At 39.9% G+C, this 20860-nt stretch overlaps 1 protein-coding gene across 6 annotated transcripts; it reads right to left on the bottom strand.

Annotated features, from left to right (window-relative positions):
• Positions 1-1451: 1451 nt before the first annotated feature.
• On the bottom strand, positions 1452-19398 carry lnx2b (ligand of numb-protein X 2b). Of its 6 annotated transcripts, none has more exons than XM_077733260.1 (11): positions 19117-19398; positions 13747-13807; positions 13178-13667; positions 11685-11878; positions 10240-10439; positions 8409-8804; positions 8215-8331; positions 5871-6045; positions 5568-5811; positions 3117-3275; positions 1452-3057 (listed from the first exon to the last, which is right to left on the bottom strand). In XM_077733260.1, the coding sequence occupies exons 3-11, from the start codon at positions 13564-13566 to the stop codon at positions 2922-2924; spliced, it is 2010 nt and encodes a 669-aa protein (XP_077589386.1). In that variant the 5' UTR covers positions 13567-13667; positions 13747-13807; positions 19117-19398; the 3' UTR covers positions 1452-2921. The 6 variants fall into 6 exon arrangements, with proteins under 6 accessions (XP_077589386.1, XP_077589382.1, XP_077589383.1 ...); XM_077733256.1 differs by having other exon boundaries at positions 13769-13807; XM_077733257.1 differs by lacking the exon at positions 19117-19398 and adding an exon at positions 14839-14968 and having other exon boundaries at positions 13769-13807.
• Positions 19399-20860: the final 1462 nt, after the last annotated feature.

Here is a 20860-nt window from a genome sequence, read left to right as displayed (position 1 = left end):
TGTGTATATATATATATGTATATATATATATGTATATATATATATGTATATATGTGTATATATATGTATATATGTGTATATATATATGTATATATGTGTATATATATATATATATATGTATATATGTGTATATATATATGTATGTATATATATGTATATATATATATATATATATATATATATATATATATATATATATATATATATATATATATATATATATATATATATATATATATATATATATATATATATATATATATATATATATATATATATATATATATATATATATATATATATATATATATATATATATATATATATATATATATATATATATATATATACATATATATACATATATATGCACATATATATATGCTCATACATTATTGTCTGTGTGCGCGTGGCAACATTTTTAAGACCTCTATTGTCTTGTCTCTTTTATTCTCTCGTCTCCTTTATTGTCGATGAACACAACAGAATGTCCGCATTTTTTTGATTGCACAAAATTACATCGGTACAAGTGGTGATTGTTGAATGGGGATCTTTAGAAGTCAAGACGCCCATAATGGCTGCAAATGTCCTCAACCCCCACACTTAACAAGGTGCAATAAAAATGGACAAAGGACACTTTGGTCTTTACAGTCAGGCGTCGTTGTGATTTGGTCACGAGCAGCCAGGGTGAAATCATCATCACGACAGTCTGTCTCTATTCATAGTCCCAAAAAGGACACAGCGGGAATAAAATCTTTCCAAATAATTCAAAGTCTTCCAGTTGTTCGACCTTTATTGTTTCACAATTCCGCCCTGAGTATTGGTTATTATCAGAGTGTCCCCACAAAAAAAGGTTGTTTGGTGCAAATTAACAGTAATCAAGGCAAATGTTTAAAAAAAAAAACCAACAACAACATTTTAAGTATGAAAATGACACAAATGTCTTGGGATTAGCAGATACAAATTTCATGAGGACACAACACGATATTAACTCTTTGGACCAATGCTGTAATGACAAAATTTGCCATTTTGATTCCAGGGCCTCTATTTAATTTAATATGATCGTATGTACAAAATTAACTCATTAAATTACAATTCAACAAGAAAAACGAAAAAGTGATTTTGACTTGTAATTTTGAATGTAATTTAGGCAGGTTTTTGTTGCTGACTGGCAAAAAGTATTTCACTCAATCTACCAGTACCTTATTTTTCGGACTATAATTTTCTCTAGAGTATCAATTGTACCAGTAGAAAAAAAAAAAAAAAAAAAAAATAAGCATGAGGAAGAAACCAATAACATGCAGGTCTTACTAGATTCCCATTTTTTGGAAGTTTAGCATATTTTAAACCCAACAAAGCAGACATTTTATATTGAAATCCGTGTTATACTAAACAAAAAAAAGAAACACCAATGATTCTTCAGGTCCATGATGCATAAGAAACACAACGGATTGTGTGTGTAATGTTTATTACTATTTGGTCATGAAAATGTGTGAAATAACATTTTAATATATATAAGTTTACCCTGAGTATTTGCCAACGCACCCGCCAAACAAAATGAAGTCATTTACATGTCCTAAAAACACAGCATTTGCTTAATATACTTCTGTCTTTTGCAAACTTTTTTTGTGGTCAAGTTCGTCAACCAGTTTTTGTTATAGTCAAGACATGTTAATTTGTGCTTAGGAACCCTACAAAAGTTTCAGAAAACCATATTTCTGTTAAATGGAATGAATTTAAATAGAAAATAATTTTCTGACATGAAGAACTTGCCTGACAATTGTACAGAGGATTATAAGCCACAGGGAAAAAAAAGGAGGCCAAGAGTCTGACTTTAATCGGAGAATTATAATATTATTCACAGAATTCTGGTTTCAAAGTAAGCATTCTGGCTTTGTTGTCAGAATCTTGACTTTAAAATCAAAACTATGATTTTCAAGTGCGTCTCGAAGCTCTCAAAGGAGAGCAGCGTGACTTTTGAGACAATATTTGTCATTTAGACATTTTTTTTCTTTTTACTTTTTTCCTGATTGCAGATTTTCACCATGCATACACCATACCGTAAACTCTGTATCCTATATGTAGATTGAGTACAATTAGTGCTGTTGAATCAAAAATTTGAAAAGTAAGATTAGGATTTTTGTTCTGATTTGAACTTTTGTGATTCAAGTTTTGCTTTTTTTTGTTGTGGTTCATAGCTAATTTTGCCCATAGAGCTTTAAAAGTGTACATGACAAAACAATTATGAGCTGGGAGAGTTGTAACATGAAATCGACTAGGATCCTAGGCAGGACAAAATGTAAATTCTGATTTTAAAGTCAAAATGTTGCCCACCTTTAACTGAAGGAAAAATAAGGTGAACACTATTCTGATTTTACATCAGAATTTTGACATTTTTTGAATCTGGACTTTATTCTCAGAATTCCAATGTTATTCTTTCAATTCTGAGAATAATAATTCTGAGGTTTAGCCAGAATTCTGATTTTAAATCAGAATTCTAAAAAGAAAATCACATTGTACAACAAATTCAGAATCTACGCCACCTTTTTCTGAAGAGAAAAAAATGGCTAAGTTTCTAACCTTAAAATAAAAATTCTGACTAAATAAAGCTCAGAAGTCTGGACACTTTTTTGAAAAAGAATTCTCCAGTGTCCCCCGCTCGTCTACTGTACAACTCCGAACAATCGCTATTTATTTATTTCTTTATTTTTCCAACTTCAAATCAAGCCATGGCTAATCAATTTACTACTAGTAAAGTGCAAATACGCTGGGTCAGAGACTAAGTACATTCTATTGGGACACCCTGAATTGAAGAAAGCTGACTGCCGCCACATGCATGTCGAGGAGTTACCTGGTCCATGTGCAGACCGCTTTCTAATTGTTGGGTCTGGCCCATAAGCAGATTAGTCCAGTACTAGTGCCTAGACCAAACTGCCGGGCCAGGACACCACTGTCAGCGTCACCTTATTCTTCTGCAGCTTGAGCATGGGGATGAGCGACGAGTTGTTCATGCCCACCGTGGTTGCTCCATTGACCGCCACGATCTCATCGCCACACCTGCCAGATGGTTCTGATTAGATTCCAGCAAGGAGAGTAGACGTGTTAGCTCAACTTACTTGAGGCGGCCGTCAAAGTGAGCGGGCGTGCTAGGCACGATGGTCTTTATGAAGAATGGCAGCTGGCCGTGAGTCTCCTCATAGCCACCTACGATGCTGAAGCCCCAGCTCTCGTTGTTGCTCTTCTGCAGGACGATGTCCCGGCACCAGTGCATGTGGCTGTCATGGGAAGGGACGTGTTAGAGGGAAATGGCAGCTCAAAAAGGTCTTATGATTCGGAAGCGACAGATCGAAAAACAGCGCTACGATTTTTGAGACACTAGTTTTCGTTTCAATGTGGATTTTCTCATTTTCATCGTATAATCTTTTTCTCTGCAGACTAACTAATACTAGTGCAGCGGGATCAAAAGCAGGAAAAGCATACAAAACGAGGATTTTTGTTCTAAAATGATGAGCAGAGAGAGTTGAGATGTCAAACACACTAGGATTCAAGACACAAATCACCTTATCCTTACTAGGGTTGCGTGGGGGTGCTGGAACCTATCCTAGCTGACTTCGGGCCAGAAACGGGGGACAACCTGAATTGTCAATCACAGGGCACAAGGAGACAAACAACCATGCACACTCACCGATATCTTGGGGCAATTTAGTGTCCAATCAGCCTACCATGCATGTCTTTGGACTGTGGCAGAAACCAGAGTACCCTGAGAAAACCCACACAGACCCAGGGAGAATATCCAAACTCCAAACTGGTGGACTGACCTGGATTCGAACACAGGTCCCACGGCTGTGAGGCCGACGTTCTAACCACTCATCCGCTGGGCTGCCCTGATGTAATAGTAGTTTCACTAATTAACTCGTTTGCTGCTATTAGCAATAGACATACAGTATCCCTGTCCAAATATATTGTAGACGTCTATGGGTGAGTTAAAATGCACGCCGTAAAGGACTTGATTTTAAAAGAAGATTCACAAGCAAGTGGTTTACGTGTCGGCCTCACAGCTCTAGAGTCGTGGGTTCAAATCCAGGTCGGTCCACCTGTGTGGAGTTTGCCTGTTCTCCCGGACTTGCGTGGGTACTCTGGTTTTCTCCCACATTCACAGGACATGCACGCTAGACTGATTGGACACTCCCTGTGCTCCGCGATCAGCTGGTCACGGATTTACGGTGTGCTAGGAATCAGCTGGGATTGGCTCCAGCACCCTTCGCGACCCAAATGAGGATAAAAGGGTTTAGAAAATGTCTCAAAAACTGATTCACATGACTTAAGTTGACCGAACCTTTCTCAGAATTCAGTCAACAAAATCCCCAAAAAGAAAAAAATTATGGGACGACAAGAGTAGTCAAAATACTTGGAGATTCAAGTAACAATATTAAAGTGGCCCGGTGGTGGGAGTGATTAGCGTGTTGGCCGCACAGTTCTAGGGTCGAGGGTTCGATCACAGGTCGGTCCTCACTGTGTGGACTATGTATGTTCTCCCTGAGGCTGGTTGGACACTCTAAATTGCCCCTCGGTGTGCGCACAAATGATTGTCCGTCTCAGTGTGCTCTACGATAAGAGGGCCACCAATTCAGGGTGCCCATTGTTGGCTGGGATAGGCTCCAGCACCCCTGTGTCCCTTATAAGAATAAGCAGTTTAGAAAATTAATGAAATGAATTAATAAAAGTAGTAATATTATAAGAATTAAGTTATACACTGAAATAATACAGTATTCGAGTTGGAATATTACAAAATTATAGTCGTTATATTACTTATTTTTATGTTATGTAAACCCAAGTTGCTTGTTTGTTTTGACGATACAAGTGCTACATCAACACAAAAACAAGTTTTGGTGTAATATTAGGACATTTAACTAAAATTAGCAACACTGGACAAGCTGAAATTGTAGGAGTAAAGTAATATTTGGAGAACACACGTTTTCGGTGTTCTGACAAAATATCCCACCCGTGTGAAACGTCGAGGCGGAGGTGAAAAATCCACTTGACCCGACAAACGAAGTTGCATCCCGGAAAGACCCTCAAAATCAATAGGAAATGATTCTAAATTTACCAAGAATGATCAGACAGCACCGTGCATTGGAAGTGAAAAATAGATGACCATAATGGATTCAATTAAATTGGCACCATCAATGACACTGAAAAAGTAAGCTAACGTTTTGGGCCAAAAAATTAACTGGTCAGGCCCACATGATATCTAGTTTGCAATAATGTGGCCTGCGGACCAAAGTTTGACAGCCCTGATTTAGAGGATATAAAAACGTAAAATAAGACTGAATAAAAATGTAAATATAAAGGAACCCCTAAGCGCATTGGGAATTTGTCTGGACGTCATAGTAAGTAATTTCAGAACAGCAAAATTTGTTCAGGGTATGAGGACTTCAATTTTTGTCAATTTCAAGGTAAGTATGAAGAAAAAATATCACCTAACGATGTCCATTGTTGCGCGTCAAAATGTGGCTACTCTGAAACCAGCAAAGCAACAATTCAACTATGTAGCTAAAGAGTCTCACCTTGGCAAACCCAGCCACCTCGTCCAGAGCGGTGTCCAGTTGAAAGCGTCTCCGCGCGCATCCTGTGAGCCGTCCATGCTGATGTCCCCGCCGCCTTCGGCGTCCTCCCGCAGTTCTTCCAAAACGGTTTGAATGACACGCAGCTCAACTTGCGGTTGAGCGGCCTGCGCTTTGAGGATGGAAACGGCCTCGCCGTACGTCAACTGTGTCAAGTCCACCCCATTGATGCTTAGCAGTACGTCGCCTAAAAACACGCCAGGTCATTAGAACTGAACGCTCGTGGTAAACGACTCCTGAGCGTACCTCGTTTGATGATACCGTCTCGATGCAGGCATCCAACGGGCTGCACGCTGGTGATGTAGACAGGGAGGCGGCTGCGGCAGTCTCTCCCGCCAGCAATGGTGATACCCAAGGAAACGCGAGGGTCCTTCTTCAGGCTTACTGTCTTCTCCTGGCTGGAAAAGCCACCAGGGGGATCCTGTACCGACCGTGGCAGACACATCACAGCACATTTAAGCAAAATCACCATGGTAAAAATGTTGAAAATATAAAATTCTCCAGACCAATAGGAGGCATCTTACTAACAAGTTGGGGGATCTGCATGCCAATTATGGAATCATATTTAATCCTTTAAGCGCTATTGACAATAACAGATTTCCAATCATGTGACTCTTTTTTTTCCCAAGTAGATAATGGAACCATTTGAACTGGGAAGGTGGCAGCGATGAATTATTGTTCATTCGCCAAAAACATATTTTTAAAAAAGTTGAAATATTTGACATTTGAAGGAAAATGTCATTTTTAAATATATAGATAATAGACTAATAGATGACCGTTTTTCTGTTGTTTTTTTTGACAATAAAGTTCTGAAAATAAAGGCTTTTGATTTGATTTTTGATTAAAAATAAAAAGACTTTCAAAATAACCAACATTTAAATGTATAAAAATAAATAAAAACTGCCCATCATGAGTAGGAAATAAAGTTATTCCTAACATCTCCAGCGCACTGTTTCCAATTAAGTGCCACAATTACAGTTAGTGTGGTTTTGGTCAGAAAAAAACGTCAGCCCTGTCCGCTTGTAGATGGGGGAATTCATCATGTGCAGACGCCACAGAAAGCAAACCATTATATTTTCACAAGTTAGTACATGAGGGAGCGTAACGTTTAAAATTTGCAAATTGTTCCTGTCATTTAAGTAAACATTCATGGAGTGGTGCCGCCAATCACTTTGAACAATTGCCCTTAATTGAAAAGCCTCAGGACGTAAGTAACAAATGTGGGCCACGTAAGATGGAGGAGGGCATGTGCAAGCTCCCACACCGGCGTCTCGTAATGGAGAAGATGTGTGGAAAGCGTCGGCTCTCGGCGGCCCCCCGGCTGCGCTACGCGGACTGTAAACCGTGGCAGGGGAAGCTCGGGGGAGGGTGACCAGGCCTCTTCCTACACCCGGTGGGGGGTCCCAACCCCCAGCAAGACGAAAAGACTCCACTCCGCAGGCGAAAGCTAACTGTTACCCGCTTTGATCCCCTGCCACCCAAAGAAAGAAGGCCCCAAAAAACAACAAGGCAGCGGCCCCGCAACAGTAGACCGAGCAGCACCCCGGGCCTTTTGATCAGGACAGGAGGAGGCCCTTCGCATCAGCTTTCATCTTGGCGCTGACGCAGGTGGCTGCTCTCAAAGCTTTGCACCCCCAGCTGGGGGCTGCTATTCTTCCTGCTCCCGCTAGATGCAACAACTGAGTGGCGCTGACAAGGCGGCCCACGTCACAATTACGCTGTGTAAACACTCACAATGTCCTGTTTTAGAGTACCGCGGAGTTGGAGTGTTGGTGTCACAGGAAGCTGGACATGCACGCGGAAACATTCGGGTGGGCTGACAAGCTTCTCTAACAACAGGCTTTATGAGGTTAACCCAGGCATGTATACAGGAAGTGCTGGTGACGCAAGCAAAATATCTTTGTTAAAGTCAAAATCGCGTCAAGTGAAATGTATCAAAATTCAGATAAAAAAAACAAGATGTGTTCACTACTATTACTAACCCTGAAGCTTTTCACGGGTTTATTTGCAATTCAAAAAACACAACTACTGTAGGTCGTATGTGAACAAAACAAAAATACAACTCAATTCGTTCCATTACTGTCCTTATTTTCAGGTGATATAAACCGAACATTTTTTGACTGACTGCTGGTGGCGTGAACACAAAACTGCATTTGGCGATGAGTGACGTAATTTCACGTTAAGGCATAACTGTGATCTGAATGTTGCCTATATGTATCTTTACCAATCAGTGTGTCTCTCTCCCTTCTACGTTCTTTTACGATGTTACCTATGCCATGATGATTGCAATTATTTTGGCTGGACCTAAAACACACCTCTTACTTATTTGGGCCATGTTGCGAAAAAAGGAAGGCCAAAAACACAGACAAGCAGTATGCACTAGCAAGGCAGAGACAACAGTGCAGAGGATTTAATGGCGGACAAGGCACAGGCTTTTTTAAGTCCAAATGTCATAGGTCGAGAACATCCTAATTTAAGTAGTCCTTGTACAAAAACTTGTTTTACACCAACTGAATGTGTAAAACTACACTGCGAAGGGTTAATATTTGGAGACAGATCAGTAAACATGCAAAGACAAGTTCTGCCGTACCTTCATCAAGGTAGAGCGCCGCTTGAAATACTGTAAATCTGGCGCCTTCCGTGTCGCGCGGCCTTCTTCCTGCGTCTCTGACCTCCAGACTACAAAGTTGACCCGCACTTCGCTGGCCTGTGCGAAGGAGGAAGAAAATACTACGTCAATTTAAAAGCACTAGCTACCCAAAACACAGTCAGGATATGCTTTACCTGTATGATCTGAGCTGCACTTTCAGGTGTACCATGCCTCAGGTCGTGTCCATTGATGGCCAACACTTTGTCGCTGTTCTTCAGTTTGCCGTCTTTGGCCGCCAGGCCCCCGGAGAGTAAATCCAGGATGAAAACACCGCTCTCCTCTGATTTGCGGATGAGTTTTATGCCGAGTGGCTCCGAGCGCTGACTCTTGGTAAGCGTCACCTGCAGTACTGTGCCGGGATTGTGAACGGAGGCCGCATTGTGCCCTTGAGCTCCGCCGGACTGATCGGTGCGCCCCTCCCTGGGTTTGAAACCCTTTTCTTGCATCACGGTGAGCCTGACCAAGGAAGGCTGGCACAGCGCGGCCACTGCCCGAGCGTGAGGGACGGACGCCAGGCTGATATCATTTACCTGACAAGGCGAGGGGAGCACAAAGAAAACTACTTGTTACCTTTTTTAAATATTTCATGCACTGAACAATTTAAAATTTAGTTGGAAAAATATCAAACTGTTAGGTAGTACAGAAAACGATTTCAATTTACACTCATCCATCTGACCTATACAATAATTACACAGCTGAATTTAACTACAACACTGAAGAAAATATATGGAAAATGAGGGTTGTCAATCAGTTACAGAAGCTACTTCAGGTGAACATCGTCGTCATGAGGTAGTTGCCACACCTTGTTGCCATGGTGGCAGAACTGGTTTATCTCGAATACTTGGCTTCACATTCCCTCATGTAAAGAGTGTTTACAAAACTAGGGTGAATTATAGTACGAGTTTCGTACTCAGTGTTTGCCAGCAAATTATATACGTACATGTACACAGTATCTTTCAAAAGTTAACGCTTGTCTTAACTGGTTTTCTTTCAATGATTGCTGCATTCAGACCGGCCACATTTTGGCACTGCCGCTACAGCCATCACCGGTTACTGTTCACACCGACAGATTGTTACATAACCAAAAGGCGAAGTCCGCATGTCCTCAAACCTTTTCCGGTTCACCTAATGTAAGAGTAAATCATACAACGGCTTTGATCTTATCATTTTACGACTGTTTTTCTCCTAATCTTACTTTAATCTCCTAATTTTACATTGAAAGTAGTTCTGTGCTTAGACCCCACATCCACGTCTGCATTTTCCTTTATTTTATACTTTTGATCATTTCAAATTGTGCACGCAGTATAACAACTTTTGTTGTGATTTTTTTTAAAGTACGTGTTTTGGAAAAAAAAGATCTCGTCACTGATATCTGACGAAAACCTCATCGCCAACCGTTAATAGTATTGTCATGCTTGAAGCATAATATGCGCACGCGCATTGCGCTTTCACCCATCTCCCTTTTCACTATATAAATATAGCACGTCAGAAAGCCATCCAATTGGGAGGTTTTTTTTAACTTTTACATGCGCCCTATGTGATTAAATATGTGCCGCATTTCATTTGCATGTTATTTATTTATTATATAAATCGCTTAATAAGGGCAATTGGAATCATTAATAAGGGGAGCAATTGGCCGAGGTTGACAGATATGGTGTAGGTTGTCAAAATTCTCAGCCCGTGAAAGCAAACAACTTCTCGTTCACATGAAATAAGCATAAGCCCAAAAAATGACTTTGAACTCCAATACTACAATTATAATCCCTATAACGTTAAAATGTACGATTTAGTTCTTGTTTTAAACAGGACCCCTCGCAGCATTAGAATTCCTTTCACATCGAGTCTTAACTTGTCTGTTGAAACACAATCTCGGCCTGCATTTGAGCTAGGTGTGAAAGCTGTTTTCTGTCAACTAAAGTTCCCGTGACATAGTGATGACTACTTCCTGGGAAGACAAGTTCTCACCTCTAAGATGTGGTCTCCTGGTGCCAGACGGCCGTCGCGAGACGCCTGTGAATCACGTAGGATCTCCTGGATGACGATGTTGCCTAGCGGCGTGTCTTTACCACCCACGATGCGCAGGCCCAGCTCCTCGTCTGGATCCTCTCTGAAGAGTTCCACCACGTTTGACTCGGCTACTAGGCTGGAGCGTAACGGCGTGTTGTCTGGAAGCGAAGCAAAGGAACCACATATGGATTAGATTTCTTGGCTTCTTCAATTTGTGATTAAGGTTTACATTATATGGGAAGAAAGGGAATTCATTGTTCTATCAATCACAGCAATTCATCCAGGTCCTGACGTAGAAGCGGACCCAGACCATTACACTGTCATCAGTTTTTTTTGACTGTTGTGAACAGTAAGGTTTAAAACTTCTTATCTAAACAAAATTAGAATTAAGTTTAGTGTTTAGTTAGATTAATACGTGATGCTTAGTTTTGTGGTTTATAGATAGGCAAACCAAACAAGACTGCACGGAGGACAGCCATGTGTCTTCAAATGAACCATGTTGAACCAATACATTGTTACATAACCTTCATTTTCAAGATAAGTATGGAATACTTTTGGGGTCATGAGGTCAAAGATCACTCGGGTCCAAAAATACATTTTACATCTCATGAATGAAGAAACGCATTTGTATTAAATTTTCAGGATGTCATTTAAATTTGGGGTCATGAAGTCAAAGATTAGTCTAGTCAAATTTTGTTAATACCATAACTCAGTAACGGAGGAATGCATTATTATAACGTTTTCAGAATTTTATTCATATGACACAGAAGAACTCGTTAAATTTTGTGGTTAGGTGGTTTAGGTCTGAGGTCACAGGTTAAAAAAAAATGAATTTGTGTCATCTTTTTTTTCCTCTTTAAAGGGAGTGCTCATTCTATTAGGAGGAAGTCTACTCTCTGGGTGCTCCTGTAGTTTCATGTAGCTAAGGTTGCGGTTATTTAAATGAATGTATTTGTTTTGTGTTTATTGTTTTTCTTTAAAATCATATTAATGGAGTAAAAGTGCTGGTTTTGAGAGAAAATCACAAGTCTGCCCCACCAGTCAGTCCCAGGCAAGACCAAGGCCCTCAAAATATGTTCCGAGGACAGTCTCAATACCAAGACAAGTCTTGAGAGTTACAATGCAGTATTAGATAGGCTTAGAAGAACCTGGTATTATTTTACAGTCAAAGGGCGTCTGCTAACACCGGCGGCTGCATGTTCCTGCACCAAATCAGTAATGATTAATCCACTAGGACTTCGGACTCAAAAATCAGCAATTCTTTTACATCTACAATCGCTTCCCGCTGACAGGGCGGGTACAGCGGCCAGATCAATTTGATTATTCATAGCTAACTATTACCTAATAATCACGAGGGAATGACTTATGTAACATAATAGTTATGATGACAAATGACTCCATACCATCCTCGCTTTCTTCGTAGGCGGGGTTAATGAGTCCAGGATCAGGGAGGTCCCGGGTGGAGCAGCGTGGTGAATTTTCTAAATGTTTAGTCTCAGCAGAGTGCTCGCTGTCACCTTTGCGGCCCTTTATTTCATTCCACGAGGGCCTCTTTCTTTTCTCTGCTTCCTCACGTAGTCTCCTGAATGGGAGACATCTGGGAAAAATTGAGAAATTTGTGATTATAGCAGGTTTTGTGATGTGAGGGATGGGTGTTAAGAGATAAACATTTTTTTTAAAAACATGATAAAATGCTTCAATCAGATTAGGTGAGCAGCTGGGGTATTTCCTGGAGAGGTGACTGGATACTTATTCCATTTCTAAAGGAAGTTATTTACAATTTCAACAGTGGAGTCTGCTTGTTCCTCATGTCTGAACTTTGCCCTCATGGTTGTTTGGCTAACCACAACATGCATTGTACCCATGAACGACCTCAGACATGATAAGCACCTCACTGACCATGTGTATAACGAGGCGACTGATTTACTGCTCTAGAACTCTAACCTAAGATTTTGCCTGTATAAAGGGGAAGGGACACCGTTTTTATGGTCCTGTTACACAACCACATATACAGCATGAGTTGATAAGATTGAGCTTTACTCTTTATAACGCACAAATAAACACATGGCACTTGCATAAGATTTAGTGTGGGGATAGTGAACGTGTGGTTCTCGAGCCGCATGTGGTTGCCGGCCAAAACGAATGCGGCTCTTTGCCACAGCAACCTTCAGAGTAGTTAATGTGTTAACACTGGCTAAGTTGCATTTGACATCACTCGCAACAAAAAACGAGAAGGCAAGAGGTTGTCCTCTGCCTTTTAAATTATTCGGGGCAGCATTCATCTTCTGAAGGGAAATATCACTTCTTCTAAAGCACTCAGGGCCATCCAAATCCACGCCTAAGAAGTGGAGCCATGACTTCCGTTTTTTATCCTGTCTCACGCTTGTGAGTTTCAGCATGAATTTGGACATTTTAATGAACTTTGTTTATACGTAACAAAAAAAACTGTCATGTACTGAACCCTCAAAGTGGTAAAGGATGACAGGATTGGTAAACTTGCCAATTATAACAAAATCAGGAAGGAATTAAATATATGTTGGGGGGTTGTTTGAAATGGATTATGGCAAGATACAGTATATTCTTCATTTTATAATTTTACACATAAATGTTCATGGTGTCAATTTGATTTTAAAACTGTCAAAACATGGTGATATAAAAGAAATCCAAAGAATGTCCTATTGATGAAGTTAAAAGTATAGTAAAAAAACAACCATAATAACAAAATATTCTCTGAGAACGAGTGAGAATGGTAGTAAAAATCCACTCCTGAGTAATGCTCTACTCTAGAGGTGGAAACTATGCTTGTGAATTGAGCTTCCAAAAATAGAAGTTGAATGACATGGCTATTCTTTGCCAATCTTTTGGCCACTTCTTAAACAAGGGGGAGGCTTAGTACCTATTGTGCAGATGAGCCTGAAGTTCACATCGTTGCATCTGCTGCTGGCATTCTGTCTTATAAGGACACATCACAGCCAGTTTGTCCAGCAGGTTCCGGACCAACAGGGTGGAGGGTCGACACTGCTGAAGCTGCAGCCTCTGGCGGTCCACAGGGCAGAAGTCTTTATCCTTCAAGAAGTTGCTCAGGCATTCAAAGCAGTAGGTGTGCTCGCAGGGCGTGTCCATTGGCCTGATGAGTGGCTGCAGACATATGTGACACACCAGTTCGTCGTCCACATCGTCGATGTACTCATACAGGTGGCTTTCCTGGCCCTCATGCTGCTGCCCACACTCCTTGCACACAACGGCCCAGGACAGTCCAGCGGTTTTGCTTTCCGTGGTAGACATGATCCCTCTTGAATCCTTCAAAAGCTGTTTTTGTACAAAATCCAGTCAGAAGGTCAGCGTGTAATATAGGCCCGGCCGCATCACGTCCATGTCTTCATGCTCTATGGGCAGAAGATAACAGCAAGATGTAATATGGCAGTTGAAGAGCTACTAGCGCGCATGTCGGCCACAGGAAATTACAAATCAGATGCGCGATAGTGACCTGGTAGCCAACTGCAGCTGCTTCCTCTCAGCGACCTTCCTGAGGGACAAAAGGAATTCTCAATTCAGCTAAAAACAATGAAAAAAAAGTTACTCGTATTCAATGGGAGGAGCTAAACTGGAAAATGAGCCACAAAAAATGAAGTCAAGTTTGAATGTGCCGGTTCTGTCAGTAATGGCCCAATCAGCACTGGTTTAGCACTCCTAATCTCCTTTAAAAAGAATGCTGAAAAGGACCGCATACTTGGTACAAACTGTTGACCTCCTAGAACACATTCTGTACTTGTCCTGTCACAAACAGTTTGTGGAGAGAAACTATGTAAACACTACAATGGTTGTGTGTATGCTTTTTGGGGGAAATAATTTGTTAACTGGAACTAAAATTGCAATCTGACCATCTCTCAGAACAAATATTAGTGGACCACAGACCTTCAAAAATTTTGTTCAGGCAAGACTTAACTTCCAATGGAAACATTCCGGTCATCCTGTAGAAAATCATCCCAAAACAATAATGACATTAATATGTTGAATTCCTTAAAGAGTAAGAGCAAGGTCCGTTCCAACTTGGGGTGTTTTATTTTTAAAAACATAATAGATCAAATCTGATGTTGTGATCAAATCTGATACCCAAAGATAACAATTAGTTAGAACACCAGCGACCATCAGTGGGGGTTGCTAACTAATTGCAGTGGAGCTTAGAGTAATTATTTGGGCAAATTGTACAAATCACAAAGTACTAACACTACGTGACCACCGATGTGTTTTTACACCCAACTAAAATGGACTGCTGTGTAGTATTTGAAATGCCGGGAATGTTGTGAACCCAGAGCATGTGAATGGAAAGAAATTCAACAGAGAGAAATTCACACATTCAACTACTCATAAGTGCTTCATTAGCGCCACAAAGATAGATAATATTGGAGTGACTGACTTTAGCTGAAGAATGCTTTGTTATTTGTTCAGGCTTGCTCAAACAAAAAAACTGCCTGGAGTTTTCAGTCTTGGACAAGGGTCTTGAAGGTAAATTACCCCCTCCCCCATTAAATGCTATTATCCTTGAGTTGTACTCACCATAGATAGTAGACGTGGAGTGGCAAGGAGCAAAAGCGCGCAAACACGACTGGAACGTAGCAGCTGCCTTCCAGCCTGAATGGAACCTAAGCTCTTCTACTCCTGTACACCGTCACGATAATGTGTGGGAGTGCATGTGTGTGTGTGCGCGTGCCTGAATACTTGTGTGCTGCACAAGCGTAAGGAATGCAGTGCGATTCTGTGTAACTAGGCAGAGTGGAGCTGGGCTGAGAGCAAAGTCTTCCTCTTGTCAATGGCCATAAGTAATGTGCACATGTTGTGTAGAACTCTGCCGACGTTGCATTTTCTCTGGTGAATTACCCTGAATGACTGATTGCAAAGAAACGTCAGATTTGTCGCCACATACTATGGCTTTGTTCTCTTGTATTTTGCACACGGTGCAAGTGATACCTGCTCTTGTAATGGATAGTGCCCACGGATCCTGTGACAAACATACACACTTAGCCAGCTGGTTGTAAACTTAAGAACAGAGAACCACTGTTTTAAACTTTCCAGACTGGACTCACTGACAATCAACAGTAAGAAAGGTATCAAAAAGATTATTAATATTTTGTAGTATTATCACCTTCCTACACTCTTTAAGTTGCAATAAAATGGTGAAGTGGTCCAAAAAAATTAAAACGACTGCACAAATGAAATTTAACTGGAGAAAACAAATTTTGCACTCAAATTTGGTCTTTTTTTTAACATTTCATAGTTATTCCACCCGAAATTAAGCTTTGGGAAACACCCACCTTTATCTACATTACTAGTGCTGTGCTACCATTATGTTAAACGGCAACAGAATAGTGTGGCTATGTATAGCATGGTAGCAGTACAAATATCTGTGGCTCATTCAAGGTGTGACATTCTGTTAAGTTTGGAGGTTTTGTGTGGGGATGTCAAAAGGAATAACAATAAGGATCTAATCGCACGAATACCATATTTCCTCGCATATATACTGTATTTTGTCGCTAAAAAAATGATGACTGAATCAAGGGTACAGCTTATATGGATACACAAATTAGACTTGACATGAACGAAACTGCAAGGTGACAAGACGAAACGCCATAACGCAAGACAATGCAGCCAATACGGACATTTATTTCAAGAAAGAAACTTTACTTTGACGTCTATGAATGAAATTCAAGAAGAAGAAGAAAAGTATCTTGCATTAAACGTGAAAAAACTCACTTGTGCCTGCGATTGCTGACTCAGGGTGCTGCCATCTTACCGGAGTTAAACATGCTCTGACAGGCCAGATGCGAGTAGCCTTAAAACATGTGTTCGTAGTGTTTACCATGTCAGCACATATCAATTGTTGTTAAGGCTGATCGAAGTTCTCGCGGTCGATCATTAAAATATCAGCCTTGATACCGGAGTAATGTGTATCTCATGCTATCATTGCACCCAGAGACGTGGTGAAAACGAGACCGCTATGGACTTTCTGCTTTTACTGCTCACGTGACTTCCTATCTGAATTTGTCTAAAAAAATGTCAAAGAATTAGTGTAAATCGTGAATTAGGGGGCGTCTTATACGAGACAAATCGCAATATTCAATGGTTTTAAGTCAATTATAAGGGTACAGCTTATACGCAGACGTGGATAATATACGAGAAAAAAACTTCAACTTAAAGGTAAGGTAAGTTTTTTCAAAACAAAAAGAATGGTGGTTTAGTCAGCCTTAATAATACTTAGTTCCCTTATGAAAAAATAAAAAATTATATAGTGATAGATGCTACCAACCTATGCAATCGATTCTGAATTGATTGCCACACTGAAGTTGCACAAGACCAGTCATTCGTCAGAACTTGTAACTCGGATGATTCACAATGCACTCGCGTTACCGAATTCATCCCATTTACAAAGCAGTTGAATCAGCGTAGCGATGGTGGGAATTTTGAGGCATTTAAATTGGAAATTTGGTACATTTCCAAAATGGTTGCTCAAAAAAATAATAAGTGACAAGTTTTGGGTTTTCCGGAGTTTAATGATGTAGTCAGGAGTTCCGGAGTTTTTTTTCTTTTTGCCTTAATTTCGGAGAAGATAGCAGCTCTATATATTTCCCCATGTCTGTTCTTTTTCTCTGTCAACAAATGAAAGTAAAACATTCATTTGAAGAGCTTCTTGTATGAGCCATATTTAATGACATTTTCATCAGTTGCTTCTGGCAATGGGCAGCAGGTCGCATTTGGCCTAGTGCCATAGTTTGGGCACCCCGGATTTAAAGGATGCATTTTTCAAGATCTGATTGTTTCGGAAAATTTTTACTCGATCCAATTATACATATTATATTCTAAAGTTTAGGAGTAGTTTCACTCAAGGAGCAAACCAAGCAATGGTCATATTAGGCTTGATATGTTGGCGATTACCTTAGTGAACAAATGCCTTACCAAGACAAATGCCCTGCAATCATGTGACTCTGTTTAATCTTTTTCCACTGCAATGAAGGGGGGAAATGTTGGTGGTCTGACAGTGTCCTTAGGTATAGGAGATTACCAGTCTGTGCCCGACCTCTTGTTATGACTGTGCATACTAGTGTCACGTTAGACTCGCCCTATCTATAAAGAATAATGGGAAGCCAGACATTATTTCATCGCTGCGTCTGTCGGGCGATGAGTCAAGTTTGAGAAATTAGACCCTAAGGAAAGTTGATCAAACCGAGAAGTGCATCAACATTTGAGGTTGAAATAATATGAGTATATGTTTATGGATATCTACTAAAACTGGGAATTCCAATTCATACTAGGGATGGCCAAATGGTTTTTTTTTCCGATTTTTTTTTCCAAGATACGTTTGGTCGATGACATACCCATATTTTTAGACCAGTAGAAATAATGCATAAAGCGATGTAACCACTCTTTCATTCATTTTCTGAACCACTTTATTCTCACTAGGTTCACAAGGGGTGCTGTAGCATATCCCAGCTGACTTCGGACCAAAGGTGGGGGACACCCTGAATCGGTGGCCAGCCAATTTTTTAAACGTGGGAGGAAACCGGAGTACCCAGAGAAAACCCACACAGGCCTGGGGAGAACATGCAAACTCCACACAGGTGGACCAAGCTGGATTTGAACCCGGGAGCCCAGGGCTGTGAGGCCGACGCGGTTACCAGTCAATCCACTGGGCCGTCGCCATGTAAGCAGTGAATGCAAAATCATTGTTGTAATTAATGAGCACTGCTTGAAGCTCCTCATACGTTTGCTTAGTGGTATGATTTACAGCAGCCGAAAATTCCGATTGTGTCGACAACACATTACTAGATGGGATGCGATGTTGAGATCACATCCATGAAAATAACCGTATCAAGTGCTGATATTTATCAACATCAATTCATACAACCTTTTGTTCCGACTTAATGATACCGGTTCGACTGTAAACACCCTTGCAGGTGTTCTTGGGTCTAAATAAATAAAAGAGCAATCAAATGAACAACCGAATAAGACCGTCATATTCATACAATCTTAGAAAAACATGGTGGCAGCAATTTATGAATTTACTAATTTTAATTGAAAAATAAAGCTAAAAAGTTTATTCTTTGGTAATAAATATATTTAGAGATAACTTGACTCTGAACTTGGACCCATCACAACAGTGGGGTAAAAACATAAAGACAACTAACGCCGTGAACATGGAAATCATTTGGCAATAGCAGAAGCACTTCTATCCCTTTAATTTGTATTTTACATTATTAATCAGATTACCCAAGTCCTATAGAAGTACTCTAATGTTTACACCTTAATTATCCTTCAAAACAGGCAATTGAATTAGGGCATTTCATGAATAGTCATTAGCAACACTTAAGATTTAGTCATTAGTCAAATAATGGCAACTATGATACACACACTTGGAAAATGTTATAAAACCCTAAACTTTCCTCTGATAAACAGATCTGGCGCTATCTGGACACAAAGAGTTCCACAACGTCAGGGTGAACTTCTGTCATGCAGTAAAAAGTTAGGAAAATAAGATGTTAATGACTCCTGCTTGTTTATCACCCAGCTCATAAATAACTCGCCGTCTCCAAGTCAACGTTGGCCTGGTCATTAATTAGGGCGTAATACTAATTATAATGAAGTAAAGGGGGTTAAATGAACCGATAAACAGTATATGGGAGTATGTACCAACCATCTTATTGACTTTGAAAAAGCTGAACAACACGTGCTTTCTCAACTTATTATGAGAATAATTGCATATTAAGCAGTACTGAAGTCGACATTGTGTACAGTACGTACTAATAAAAGCTTGTCACAATGGAAAGAACTAACTTGTCTTACCTGTGAAGTTGTTGCCTTTCTTCCCGGAAGTAAAATGATTTGATGGCGTCTAAAAACAAAGAAGCGTTCGTGTATATAGCCAACGTGGGGCAAAAGGACACGTAAACACGCGAAGACTTTCCCCTTCTTACGTGAATTTTTGTCTCGTCAGTGGAGTTTTAAAAACAAAACAATAACATAAGTTCCAATTCGGCTTATCGGCTGTCGTTGAACCTGTTTGGGAAAGTAGGAGGAAGAGGGCGTTTCCGCTCTTAGGATGCGTGCACAGCAGGAAGAAATAATGAAAGCAGTAAATGCAGGTGTCACAATGACTACAACATTAAGGGAGGTACACGTCTTTATTTAGGTGCAGAATCAAATATAGACGACTTTTGTTCTGAAATGAACATTGTAAATCAGGCACTGTAAAACCAAATTACAGCTTTTGGGCCACAAGCTCGCAGCAAACATGATCAGATATGGCCTGCAAAAGAAGTTTGAATTCAATCTGCTTTCGGTTGCATTTATCACCGGATTCATTCATTCTTCACATTCGGGCCCAGACAGAAACAAATGTGGTATAAAACAAAAACAAAATGGTACAAATGTGTTATTGAACATGAGAAACCAAAATGAACACACATAACATAAGACGGCCAACATTTTAGTAGTCTCCCCCCCAATCCCCCTCCAAATAAAATTCAATCGTTTTATATAAAAATTGTTCATATGTGCTGTGTAGATAATTGCGCCAACACCAACCCTGCCAATATAAGCCTTTAATTTTTTTTCTGTCTAACTAAGCAGTGGGCAGCCCGGCGGATGAGTGGTTAGCGTGATGGCCTCAGCTCTGTGGTCCTAGGTTCAAATCCAGGTCACATCCACCTGTGTGGTATTGCATTTTCTACCCGGCCTGCGTGGGTTTTGTCCAGGTACTCTGGTTTCCTCCCACATTCCAAAAACATGCATGGTAGGCTGATTGGACACTCTAAATTTCCCATAGGCATGAGTGTGAGTGTGCTTGGTTTTCCGTCTCCTTGTCGGCTGGCCACCGATACAGGGTGTCTCCTGCCTCTGGCCCGGAGTCAACTGGGATAGGCTCCAGCACCCCCCGCGACACTAATAAAGGATAAAGAAGTTAAGACAATGAGAGTATATATGTATATTTTTAAAGAAATATATATATATATATATATATATATATATATATATATATATATATATATATATATATATATATATATATATATATATATATATATATATATATATATATATATATATATATATATATATATATATATATATATATATATATATATATATATATATATATATATATATATATATATATATATATATATATATATATATATATATATATATATATATATATATATATATACTCTCATTCTCTTAACTGCTTTATCCTTTATTAGAGTCGCGGGGGTGCTGGAGCCTAATATATATATATATATACCTTCCTGTGTGGATTTTCCCAGTTCTCCCCGTGCCTTTGAGAATTTTCTCTGTAGTCTAATCCTCCTCTAGCTTTCTTATACCCTCTTATTTTAATGCACACACTTAATATATCATATTAGCTTAGCTCTTAAAATAGCCCCAAATAAATCACATTTTGTGCTTCTGTGTCAACTTTTATTACTAAAAGCTGTGGTTTTATGACAAAAAAACAGGGCCAACTACAAGTTGACAGTGTGTTGGCATGTAATAAATGTGGACAGACTGTGAAATATGAGGCCTCTCA

This window comes from Stigmatopora nigra, chromosome 14 (assembly GCF_051989575.1).
Source record: "Stigmatopora nigra isolate UIUO_SnigA chromosome 14, RoL_Snig_1.1, whole genome shotgun sequence".
Lineage (NCBI taxonomy): Eukaryota > Metazoa > Chordata > Actinopteri > Syngnathiformes > Syngnathidae > Stigmatopora > Stigmatopora nigra.
The sequence above is the reverse complement of the archived record's forward strand: the minus strand, read 5'-3'. Positions and strand labels throughout refer to the sequence as shown.